The sequence below is a fragment of the Eptatretus burgeri genome, chromosome 13 (genome assembly GCF_056783735.1).
Source record: "Eptatretus burgeri isolate ZD-2024b chromosome 13, Ebu_testis_v1, whole genome shotgun sequence".
In the NCBI taxonomy this organism is placed as follows: domain Eukaryota; kingdom Metazoa; phylum Chordata; class Myxini; order Myxiniformes; family Myxinidae; genus Eptatretus; species Eptatretus burgeri.
The window spans coordinates 61,178,916-61,192,038 of NC_140973.1; the positions used below are offsets into that span (position 1 = coordinate 61,178,916).

The 13,123-nt window shown below is 44.7% G+C and overlaps 1 protein-coding gene across 1 annotated transcript in view; it reads right to left on the minus strand.

Moving 5' to 3' along the window:
• Window positions 1–13,123, minus strand: part of LOC147014606 (neuronal migration protein doublecortin-like) — a 37,661-nt gene that overhangs the window by 5,360 nt on the left and 19,178 nt on the right. Inside the window, exons 4-5 of the mRNA XM_085852700.1 lie at window positions 10,210–10,312; window positions 8,669–8,755 (exon numbers count right to left, since the gene is read on the minus strand). Coding sequence (XP_085708826.1) covers window positions 8,669–8,755; window positions 10,210–10,312 — 190 coding nt within the window. The remainder of the gene's footprint in view (window positions 1–8,668; window positions 8,756–10,209; window positions 10,313–13,123) is intronic.

The following is a 13,123-nucleotide window of genomic DNA, read 5'->3' on the forward strand; positions in this document are numbered from 1 at the left end:
AGACCCTGTCGCGTGCGGACAGAATAGTTGGCTGATTTACGGTGTACTTAAAAACACGCCCGTAGCTGGATTTCGGCGTTGATCCAAAAGCTGCGACTAGGTTTGCCACGTCCGGTGGGTGCGCGACTGCGATTAGTTAAATGCGGTCGCTCGCACGCCGGAGTGGTGAGAAAGCACAACAATATATATATATATATATATATATATATATATATATATATATATATATATATATATATATATATATATATATATATATATATATATATATATATATATATATATATACAGTAGACTCGGTGTAAGTCGGCAGCGTGTCACTCGTCACTTCGCCTAAGTCGGCAGCGTCAAAAAGTCCCGAATTTATCTCATGTTAAATCCCTTTGAATAAAGGGTCATTCCTCTGTAAGTCGTCATCTCTAAGTCGTCACTTCGTCTAAGTCGTCAGATGTTGTCCATTCCCACGTAATGGAAACTCAAGTAAATTACCACTCAACTCATCACACGGAACTGCTGCCTCGTGAGAAGCCCGATTTCATGGAATCGTGATGCTCGCTCATTGGTTTACACCGCCAGTGATTGGCTATTTATAACTGCGTACACACATTGATCGCACTGCAGGCAGGACAATGGCGACTAAGCGTAAGCTTACAACTAAAACCTACCAAGAAAAATACGACATTATCCAGTTTTGCGAGGCAAATCCACTGATGAAGAAAACAGCCATAGCTGAGAAGTTGGACATCAAACGGCAGACATTGAACGATATCTTGAAGAATAAGGGCAAGATATTTGGACAAGTGGAGAAGATCGTGAGGCCGGTGGGAAGTGTGAAATGTGTGAAATGTGTGTCCTTTGAAGATGTCGATGACGCGCTCATCATCTGGTTTCGGCAAATGTCGGCTCAGCCAAATATTCGGTTTCGGCCGATTCGGCCGATTCGGCCAAATACTCGGCCGATACTGTCTTTCGGTGGAGGATTGCCCATCCAACATCATGGAATACAATGACCGGTTTGAATCCTTTCTCATGCACCAGATGCCCAAGAGTTTGAGGCAGTCAAACATAACAGATTACTTCGCGAAGAAGTAAAGGATCAATTGAGCTTAGTGTTGAAGTCCAATCATGGTTTTATATTGGCTTGTTTTGTACATTACCGCACTCACTTACACATTGGCATTGAGTGGTAATCATCACCACGATGACTGTGTGTCATGTAATTTGTCACCATACCATCACCGTGCGGTTGGTGCCTCGGTAGGTGTCTCATCCACTGAAAATGTGCAATTTTATTATTACAGGATATCGCTTTGTTTTACCTTTTGTGTGATCTCCAAATATACTCCACCCCTCACTTTGACATCGATACAAATATAAAAACAATAAGGTCCATCTGACCACGTGCTTGCCGTGATCTGGCTGTGAAGGCAGAGAGCAGAGATCGACATTTTGTGTTCTGGGCCTTGATGTCATAATATAATGGGCGTAAGCCTGGAACTTCTAACACACTTTTCTCCGAACATATTCTGTTCATACTTCCAAAATCTTCACATTATGTGTTCCATGTATTTATGCAGGTGATAGCGGATTCAAAAAATCGAATATAGATAGAATTTTCAAAGAGGAAATCGATGACGTCACAATCAGTAGGGCTCGGCGGCAAACCGACGGCCAGGTCCGAGACGACGTGCTTTACTTAAGTCCATGAGTTCAGGACGTTTGTTCATCTCAGCATTTACGACTTTTATCCTGTCATGTTGTTAATCTGTTGATGGAGGTAATATAGAAACGATGAATATGTCAAATCGTTCGTGTTACTCATCCGGCGCTATGTGTCAAGGCTAAAAATCTAAAGCGACCGGTCTCAAACGCTACCATGGGCACCCAGACACGCCACCAATATAAACTGAGCTGTTGAATGCGGCGCAAAACATCCAAAGAAACTACCGTAACTGAGTATTGTGATCCGTCCTGTCCCCCATACCTGTCGTAGATGGGTATCTGCTAGTATTTTTCAATTGAATTTTGCTAATTTTTCCACTTAAATTCCTCTTTCAAAGAACTCTGTTTGAAGGTAAATCTCTGTGTTTGTCATTTTCATGCATTTTATGAGTGTGTACGAATATAAAAATCTGCATTACCATAATGGAACTGTGTGTGTGTGTGTGTGTGTGTGTGTGTGTGTGTGTGTGTGTGTGTGTGTGTGTGTGTGTGTGTGTGTGTGTGTGTGTGTGTGTGTGTGTGTGTGTGTGTCATTTATTGGTATCTACATATGTGGGTTTCGGAATGTAGAATGGAGTCTTCCCAGGGTAGGCTCAAAGTATCCACCTTCATTTCGGTAAGGGGTCACAATTTTTATACCTTATCGAGGCTCATATGAGAGCCAACACACAATGCACAGCAAGGGGGGGCATGAGACAAGAGGGATGGGAGTGGGAAGGACAAAACAGTGGGGAACAGAGACATTAGGAGATCTGTGGAAGGGAGAGGAATGGGGTGGGGAACACGGGGTATGCAAGATGGACATTACAGGGACTTTCAGGAAGGAAAGCAGGGAATTTGAATGAGGTGAGATTGGGGTGGATTAATGGGGGTAGAAAAGATCGGGGTTTTAGATGGGGGAAGATAAGAGGTGGTGGTGAGCATCTGTTTTGAAGGCCTGGAGGGAAGAATGGTAATGAATAGAGTGAGGGAGTTTATTCCAAAGGTGGTGAAAAAGAGGAATGAAAGAGTGAAGGTGAGCAGTGATTTTAGTAGTTTTACCAGAAGGGGGTTGCTGGTGAACATTGAGCACCCTAAGGAAATATGGGGGGGGGGGGGACATATGACAGACAGAGGACAGAGCAGGGGGGGGTGAGACCGGAGAGGAGACGGTAGAAGACAGAATGACCACCGATCTGCCTGCGGTGAGAGAGTGAGACGTGCAAAGACTCAGCCTCACCACAGGAGATACCAATAATCCGAAATAGCTTGGTTTCCACAGCGTGAAGTCGAGAAAGTTGAGACCAGGAGCACCAGCCCAGAGGGGATAGCAGTACTCCATCAGACTGTGGACGAAAGCTTTGTACGTGGTCAGGAGTTCAGGTTGGCCGAGAATGGACTTTGCACGATGGAGGATTCCTCGTCAGCGACTGGCTTTGGAGGCCAGGTTGGAAATGTTGCTTTTCCAGGAAAGATCATTGCAGACAGTGAGATCCAGAAGCTTGAGTGAAAAGACTTCTTCCAGAGGATTGTTGAGAAAGTTGGTGGGGGGGGGGGGTCCAAATGGTCCTTTCTGAGAGACAGGGTGAGAGTTTGAGACTTGTCAGGATTGAAAGACATGTTCCACGTGTTGGACCAATTTGTGATTTTATCCAGATCTGCAGAGAGCGAAGAAGCTGCTGCTTGCCAGTCTGAGGGTTGACAGATGGTACAACAGAGGGTGGAGTCATCAGAAAAGAGATAAAAAGGATTTTCCAGAGAGTCGGAGAGATCATTGATGAAAACCAGAAAAAGAACAGGGCCCAGAACACTACCTTGAGGAACTCCAGCCTGGACAGGTGGATGGAATGAGAGAACTCTATTTCAGGCCTCATGTTGGCTGTGACAGGAGAGGAAGTCTGCGAGCCACGAGTGGAGATGGCCTTGGATACCATAGGAAGAGAGTTTGGTGAGCAGGGCAGGGTACCAGACCATGTCAAAAGCACGCGATATGTCCAGGGATACGGCTCGGATTTCATGTCCAGCATTGAGTATCTCCATCCACTGTTGGGAGATCAGAAGCAGCATATCCAGGGTAGAGTGACCTGGTCTGAAACCAAATTGATGATCAGAAATAAAGCCATTGGAGAAGAGGAAGGATTTAATGTCTGAAGCGATGATGGATTCCATAACTTTGCTGATGATTGGGAGAAGGCTGATTGGTCTGCAGTTGCAGGGATCTGTTTTTGCACCTTTTTTATGCAGGGCAGTGATGTTAGCAGATTTCCAAGCAGATGGCAGATGACCTTGAGAAAATGAGAAGGTGAATAGAACAGAGAGAGGGAGAGCAAGAGCAGAGGAGCAGGTTTTTAGGACACGTGGGCTGATGCCGTCTGGACCGGTTGCAGAATCTGAGTCGAGGTTTGACAGCAAGTTCTCCACCTCGTCAGGAGAAAAAGACACAGAGTCCAGGGACAGTTGGGTGTGACAGGGTTTCGTGGGTATAGAAAAGCGATGGGTTTCGGACACAAGATTTAGATGCAAACACCGAGTTTAAGCATTCAGCCTTTTCATGTGCGGTATCAGCAGTGCGGCCATTTGAGGTAAGGGAGGGGATGACGGGGAAACCAGAAACAGATTTGATTAGACGCCACAAGCATTTGGAGGAGGGAGAGAGGTTTGAGAGTTCAGACTTGAGATTAGAAAGATGTTGTTTCCTGGCTTTCCTGAGGGTAGATACATACTTGGTCCGAGCTTTATGGAAGGAACTGAGATTACCCTCAGTTGGGTTTGCTTTGCATGAGGCAAACGCAAGTTGTTTCAGGACAACTGCCTCGCCACAAGCTTCAGTGAACCAAGGGCGGGGGGAAGGATAGGACAACTAAAGACAAGAGGGGATAAATCTGTGCATGAGAGAAAGTTTATCTGAAAGAATTCCCAGGATAAGTTGATGTTGGAGAAAGTAGCAATGGGAGACCAGTCTAGAAGTTTGATGGCTGCTTGGAGACCCTGCCAGTCGGCCTGAGTGAAATGCCAGACTCTACGGCGCTGCGGTGGTTCTCCAATAACAGCCAGAGAGATGTCCATGGAAGTGGAAGTAGACAATCTCCACTTCCACTTGGAAGTGGACTTCCAGTGGAACTGGACTGAAGTGGACGATCTCCAGAGAGATTCACAGACCAAGCTGTGAATTTTTCTTTTCTCAAAGTTTTCTGCTGAAGCCTCTTTTCAGGATTGTTTACTGAGCCCAGGATGGATTCCAACTATAGTTCATTTGTCATCATATTCCCAGGGATGGTTTTTAATATCTCTGTGAGGTTCTTAGTCATCATTCCCATGAGGTTCTTCATCATCATTGCTCCAACTTTGGCATTCTTCAGCTTCCAAGATGTTTTCGCTTCATGCTTGAGGTCTTGGTATTTGGTCATTTTATTGATTTCTGCATCATTTAGTCCAAAATCATTGGTATTAACACCTCAATGAGCAATGCCTTCTTCTCTTTTTTTGTACCTAAGTATGATATCTGGTCACAATGCTTTGTTTTCGATGTTCACATTATGTCGTACGTGAGCAGTAATTCCTCTCACACAAAAACTTCCATGTTTTCAGTGATTGCTTTTGGTTCATTTTCCTACAAATTTTCTGGAACTGAAATATCAAAGTTTTGCAGATGTGCCAGCGTATCACTTTGCAAACTCTGTTGTGTCATTGTGTGCACAGTTGTTCTGACACGGAGTTTTTTGTGTTCGGTCATTAAGCATAACATATCATTCTCTTTGCTAACACCACCTCCACCCCTCACCTTTCTCTTTTTCCTCCCCCCCCCTGTCTCTGTCTCTCTCACACCCCCTCCTTGCACCCCACCCTCCTGCAGTGTATAGCAACGTTTGGTGAGGGGTCGCTCTCCTCACCTCCCCCTCCCATTTGTCGCTCTTCCCCCCCGCCCTTCCTAGCTTCCTTTCCCTTCATCTCTCCTCTTTCCTCCCTCCCTCCTCTCTCTCCCCTTCTCTCCCTCCCTTCCTCTCTTCCTCCCTCCTCTCTCCTGTCTTTCTCTCTCTCTCCCTTCCCTACCTCCTCTCTCCCCTCCCTCTCCTGTCTCTCTCCCCTCCCTCTCCTCTCTCCCCTATCTCCCAATATCCCTGTCAGCAAAGTGACATGTTGTATTTGTTAGTACAGTATATGTATATAATCTCTCTGAATGTCACTTCGGTCTCACCGAGAGCTGGAGAAGTCAAATTTAATCCACATGTTGGAATCAGGGGTGGAATCCAGGGAGGTCTAAGATTGCCACTTGTGCACATGTAATATGTAGATAGCCCTGACATAATATTGCATAGGTCTTCATGGCAAGAATAGTTTTGTTGCACAGTTTCATCAATGAAGCGAACATATTCCTTATTTGCAGATTTGGATCGGAATTATATTGAAAAACACAAACATTATTCTGAGATTAAATGAATAATTGAATAATTTAACCATATTATTCCTGTTTATGAGTAAATAATAAAAAAACGTTTGGAAATTGGATGACATGGCATTTTGAATGAAATTGATATCTTGTTCGGGTTGATGGGGTCATCTTTTTGTGCCATGCCCTCCACTCGAGGGGGTTGAAATAGAGGGTTAATGGTTCAATATCTAACCCCAACCCCAAATTTTGACCCCCATCATAAATAACTCGAATATGACTCCTAAGGGGTTAAAAATTAAACTATTTTGACTCTGCATTGCAAAAGCCAACAGAGCCAAGCTATACAGGTGACTGTTATATCAGAACAAAGGCTGTTTATCACCATGGAGAACAATTGGCACCAAATCCTTCCTTACAGGTGTTGAATTTCAGGTTACAGGTGGGTTGGCCTGTTTACCTTCCCATCTGAAACCATGGCTCATGACGTGGGTGATCCCAGGTTCAAGTCCCTTATACCATGTCCAATGCCTACCAATGTCTCTTGTAATCCAAGCTAAGGTGCCCCGATGTCTATTAATGTCCTTGTCCGTCATGTGATTTATGTACAAGCTCCATTACCAACTAGTTTGAAAGTTGATTAGATAAAAAAACTGGGATTAGGAAAGCATACCTTCCCTCTCTTCAGACCTTAACAAAAATTACAAGCTGGTCAAACACTTTGAATATGTCTTTCAATCCTGACAAATGTCACACTCTCACTATCTCTCTCCAAAAGGACCATCTGGTAAACCCTCGTATCTACTTTCTTAACAATCCTCTTGAGGAGGTTCAGTCATTCAAACTCCTAGGTCTCACTGTCAGCCATGATCTTGCTTTGGCAAACCACATTTCAAAGTTGGCCTCCAAAGCCAGTCACCGACTGGGCATCCTCCGTCATACAAAGTCCTTCCTTGGCACACCTGAACTCCTATCCACCGACAAGGCCTTCATCTGCAGTGTGATGGAGTACTGCTCTCCCCTCTGGGATGGCAGGCACCCCCACCTCACATCTTGTTCAGCTTGACGCTGTGGAAACCAAAACCTTCAAGATCATTGGAATCTCCCACGATGAAGTTGAGTCTATGGGTTTATCACTTTGCCTCACAGACAGGTTGGTGGTCGCTGTCTTTTTCTGCCTCCTTTCTGGTCTTGCAACTTCTGCGCTTTTCATCCTTTTTCCTCCCCCCGCCTCCCAACCCCCAAACCCCCTTATGGTGAAACTATCTAAATCCAGGATCACTGCTCACCTCCACTCATTTTTTCCTCTTTTTTTTTTTCCAGCCTGTGGATTCAACTTCCACATTTTTGTCAATGTCATTCTTCTCTCCAGGTCTTCAAGACAGCTGTTCACCACCATCTCAAACCGTCCCTAATCCAAAACCATAATCTTTTCCGCACTTGTTTAACCCAAACCCTCCCCCACCCCACCCCAATCCCTCCTTATTCCAAATTTCCAGTTTTTCCCTCCTGAGAGTTTGCTTCTGTATACATCTTGTCCACCTTATGCATCCTTTCCTGCCCTCCATTCCTCTCCACACCCATTGTTTTGTCCAAGTCTCCCTTTATCTTGTCCTTCAACTCTGCTGTTGGTGTCCCCCCACCCCCTCTCAACTGTACCATTTGTCTTGTTACGTCCTGATCCACTCAGTGTACTAGCTTTTCCACGAGCCTCAACTCTGTATACAAAAAAAGGGGAGGAATTGGAAGGTCTTGTCCTCCACGGAGCAGAAGCTCCGCTGAGCAAGCAGCACACTGGAGATGTGATTGACAGGAACAAAATCAAGGCGGTTACAAGACCCGAAGCTTTCCACGACACCCACTGCTTTGACCTATAGCCAATCACATTCCCACATTCCCAGTGACTCCGACATCATGGAATGTTGCACTTTGGCAAAGAGTTCTAAATACAGCGATGGACTAAAACCAACTGCAGTTTCCTTCTCTTAAATTGCAATTGCCATTTATTATCCTCCAAATCCTACAGTTTTAAAGAAATAAATCACAGCAGCTTGGGAGCCAAAATTGACACCTGGTTCAAAAGATTAGTCAAAAATAAGAAAATCATCATCATCATCATCATCAACGACCTGCCATCCTCACAAACCCCAGCAAGTGTGATGCTTTGGGATTTTTAATTGGGTGGAAATTGACCGGCTGAAATAGATATTTCGAGCCACCGCATTTGTCCATCTTTTGCAACCAGACCTTGAGTCACATCGAAACGTCCAGCTTTGCTCTCCATCTCCAATTGCAACAGGAAAATTATATGGAAAGATGCTCTGGTGCTCAGAATCATGGATATGATTGGTTCCCCTAAGCTATATATTTTGTTTCAAAAAAAAGAGCAAAGGAAAAGTCAAAGAATCTGTCCCACAAAAGGTGCTTTTTGATGATCATTTCAAAAATCGATCAAAACCCCCCTTAGAATATCTAAACTTGAGATGAGACTTAATATGGCAGTGACTTCTGGCTCAAATAATTTATCTTTTGATCTTTTGAAATGAACAAATGGATGCATCCCCTCCCTTCCCGACCCACCTGCTCCGGGCGACTTGCTGCGGGAAGCCGAACTCGGACTCTTACTGCCCCGATGAGTGGCCTTGGAGCCTTTCAGTGTGTGACATTCTGTAATGACAGATGGCGACCATGAGGAAGTCCGCACTAATAACCATCATCATAATCGGAATCTCTCGGGCAATACTGGTAGAAGCAGCTTAGTGCCGTTCGTAGATTTACAATAAAACAGCACACATGACCTTGAGTACAAGCTCAAAGCAAAGTGACCAATCAAAATCTTCAGATGATGCTCGAGTGCACTTTGAAGGGGGATGGAAGCTTGGCAGCAAACAACGTGATGGACAATGAAAAATAAAGAAACATTGGACACCCTCGTCGTCGGTTGCCAAGCGTTAGGCCGGACAACCAAAAGAAATGGGTAGCTGCAGAAACGACCGCACAATGGATCTTTGTGATGGAGAACGTTTGCTTTTTCTTTTAGCAGCAAAACGAGCAAGAGATCGTCAACGCCTGAGGTTTATCAATGCCCAGTGGCGATCACCTAAAGCCATTGGTAAACAAGCCCGGCTGTTGGAGACAATATGCTTCGACTACAAATAAGTACCAGAGAGTTTTTAAAGTTCAATACCATTGGTTAACTAACTTTTGACGATTTTCAGGCCACCCTTGTGTGCTCATGGCTTATAGGTTTGCACACTGGCCTCTGAACTGTCTAGCCTGGGTTCAAAACACGGCCCGACTAAAAACTGCCATCTTGGTGTTTTACATGTAGGGCGATTCAATGCACGTGCCCATCCCTCGGATGGATGTTAAACTGGGCATCCAGCCCATCAACATTAGTTGATGGACAATAAAGGCACCATGGTAAGAGTAGACAAGCTATCGCCAGCACTTTCAACAAATTTCAAATTCCTGCTCTAACCTACAGGGGACACAGCTGCACCTCCAGCAAATGCTACCCGCAACAGCGTGTTGCACATAAAAAGAATAAGATGGTGACAACTTTCACTTGGCAAGTGGGTGATATCTCTGTAGTCATGCATCTCAATCCATTTGAATGATGATAATTTGGGTTACCCTCCTGGACACGCCAGATAGGCCTTCATCGGCTGTATAATGTTTGCACACCTGCTTTCAAAGCCCCTCCGCCCCCCCCTCCATGTTCCCCTTTTTATGCCACAATTGGCTTTCAAAGTCAGCACTTTTTAAAAACCGTTGCAGGCATGGTCCAAACCCTTCTACACCCCCTCCACACCATTCCCACTACTGTGCCTGGAAGAATTTGCAGTGTCAGCTCATCGTCAAGCTGCTTCTGGAATACAGCCAAAGCATTCAGCAGTTAAAATAAATAAATAAAGCATTGGGAAGCCTCAAGAGCAGAATTATTTTAACATTTACATTGTTTGCCTAATGTCTATGGAACAGAGGAGTCGACATTTTGATTTTTGCAACAAGGAGAGGGACGTTAGGACACGCACATCAACATGTCACATTGCATTTGAACTTGGGGTCACATCTTCATGAGGAAAGTACAAAATGATTTATGATGCAACCATCCTCACCTTCCCCATCCAGGGAAAAGTCATCCTGTGCATAGCGAAATTTTTCTGGGCCGCAAGCCACAAACACATCGTCATCGCCAAAGAAATCCTGGAGGCAGCTCACCTGGGAATGGGGAGGTTTAGGGGTGGTGAAACATGTGGGGGGGGGGGGGTGGAGGGGAGGTTATCAGGGAAAAAATAAATAAACTAAACTTTGGGACAGATAATGCAACTAGCTTCATCTCAAAGCGGATTAACACCTGCGTTGCACACGAGCTTAAGATACATGCCAGGTATGATGAAATTCCACCTGTGTGTACACATGCACGAATTAAAATGTAAACAGTCTGTATATACACCTTCTCAAACAGGTTAGTTTTTCATCAAATAAAACACCTATCCAGCTGGAGTTGGCCAGAGCTGGAGGAACCTGCACTTCATGCGAGTATGGATGGAAAATGTGCAGGAAAAAAAAAAACATGCTCACTTAACAAAAGTGCAATTTTCTGGAAGCCTTACACTTTTAAGGGTTTAAGGGTTGACTCCAAAGTTGAACATATCCTCCACCTTAAGGGCGTATGGAGGGAAACGGCACGCTCTCATTTCAAATGCTGTACCTTCGTGCAGAACTCGCAGGTGGATCATCGCATCACGAAGTGCTCTCTGTACATTGTCTCATCTCCCAGCATGAGCTGGTGGACATTATCTTTTGTAAGATTTTTTAATGTAGATAGAAATTGTCAGGGAAAATGTGAACTGAACAAATCTAAAAGTACAGAATTACTATATATATATATATATATATATATATATATATTTAAATAGCTGGGCAACTAATTACCCAAATGAAACCAAGAGAGAGGAGGGGGTTTATGTTAACAGGGTTCCACTGAAACAAACGAGGTGTTATTTAAATTGTGGTTAAGTTTATGGCAGTCAGTTATTGAGCGATTAAAACCAATGGGATCAGACAATCACTTGGCCGACATCCAGCAGGCCACCGTAAAAGTTAGACAAATGCATAGCCTCGTCTCGGGCAGAACTATACGACATCGCGGCGCAGTGCCAAAACACCAGCACAGCGGCCACCTTTCAACCACGGGCCATTTGTCTGTGGCGACCATGGCAGCTGCCACGTTCCTCTTGCTATTCACTCTGTAATTACGCAGTGAGAGGCCAATTCCGTCCATCACCATCAGCAATGAGGGTGTCAGACCGATGAGATCTCTGCAGCCTCTGGACCCAAACAGCTGCTGCCATATTCTCAAATCCCATACTCTGCTTCCAGCAAAACCAACCGACCAATCTCTGATCCAATAGATCCCATGAGCAAGCCAGTGTGGATGCAATCATCCTAAACCCCTGGCAACGACCATTGGATACACTTTTATGATTGGTTTGACAACTGCAAACCACCACTTAAACTTGTTCACATGAGCAGTTTAGCCCACACATACACCGCTCGATCTTTTCCACCCACATGCATTTATGTATAAACTTTTATTGAATCCATTTTGACTGTGGGAAAACATTTTCAGACTCTCGTTCACTACAGCTCAGCAGCTTCACTCTTGGTACAGACCAAGCATTGTTCTACATGGAAGCTAGAAGATAAAAATTTTAAAAGTCTTAAATCCCATGGTTTATCTTTACAGCACACTGTGAACAAACAACCCACATCATTTGGAGAAGACATTTCACCATTTCTCATGCGGAACAGTCACCCAGAGGACATTTATTACATACGCAAACATGGCGGAATTTTTGACTTCAACCTCCTCCCCCCCACCACCCCTTTACATCTTACTCCCATATGTCTGTCCCAAAATGTCTCTCCCCCCCCCCCACACACACACACACACACCTCCCATGCATAGCCAATAAATAGATGATCTCACTTGAGAAACAAAACACATTCATTCCAAAGCAGACAAATGATGTGGAACAAACCCGATATTGTATCGAACGTACGTGCACCATCAATTTGATTGTCTGTCGTCAGCCAAAAATTTCTCAAACCAAGAGCTTTGCCTCCAAATGCACAACATTTCATTATTAAGGACACACTGATGCTTAGAAACCATGTCACAATTACAACACACTGTCGGCTAAGCCACCATCGATAACCGATCAAGCAGAGATGAACAGCTGCGAATTTCCAGCTATGGTGACTTCAGCATGGACCTCAGGGATCAAAGGCTTTGCCTTAATCACATTCACACCCCACACAGCACATAAGGAAGGGAAAGCAAAGGAAGACACCTTTGATTGCACCCAAGAAGCAGAGAATGCTTAACAAGCAAGGCAAAATGAGAACCAGAATAGACGTTGGTGGTTGAAATTCCAGACCTGCTTCCACACACACACACACACACACACACACACACACACACACACACACACACACACACACACACACACACACACACACACACACACACACACACACACACACACACACACACACACACACACACACACACACACACACACACACACACACCGATTAACCTTTCTTGTGGCTCCATTCTGCCCGAGGCAAATCAGTCTCCAGTGTGCCAGCTGGACAGTGGCAGAAGGTTTGGAGAAGTGGGGGCTGGACCACGGAGCATTGTCACAGAGTCAAGAATCAGTGAATCGAGCTTCTAATCAAAACACCAGATTAGAGAGATCTTGGACACAGGTACATGGAGAGAATTGATGTCATGTGGAACATGGAGGATCACATGTAAAACTAGAATGGCACTCGGTAGAGGGCATACCTCCGCCAGACTGAACAGTTTACGTTTTGTATCCCAGTGATAGGCCAGATCTGCAACGGACCTAAACCAAAATCGAATCAGCTTGTTCTTGTCACCTACCCAACTCACCAACCAAGTTTTGTAATAACATGTCCACAACTCGTATCGTTTTTGGCTTCATATCTCAATGGTGA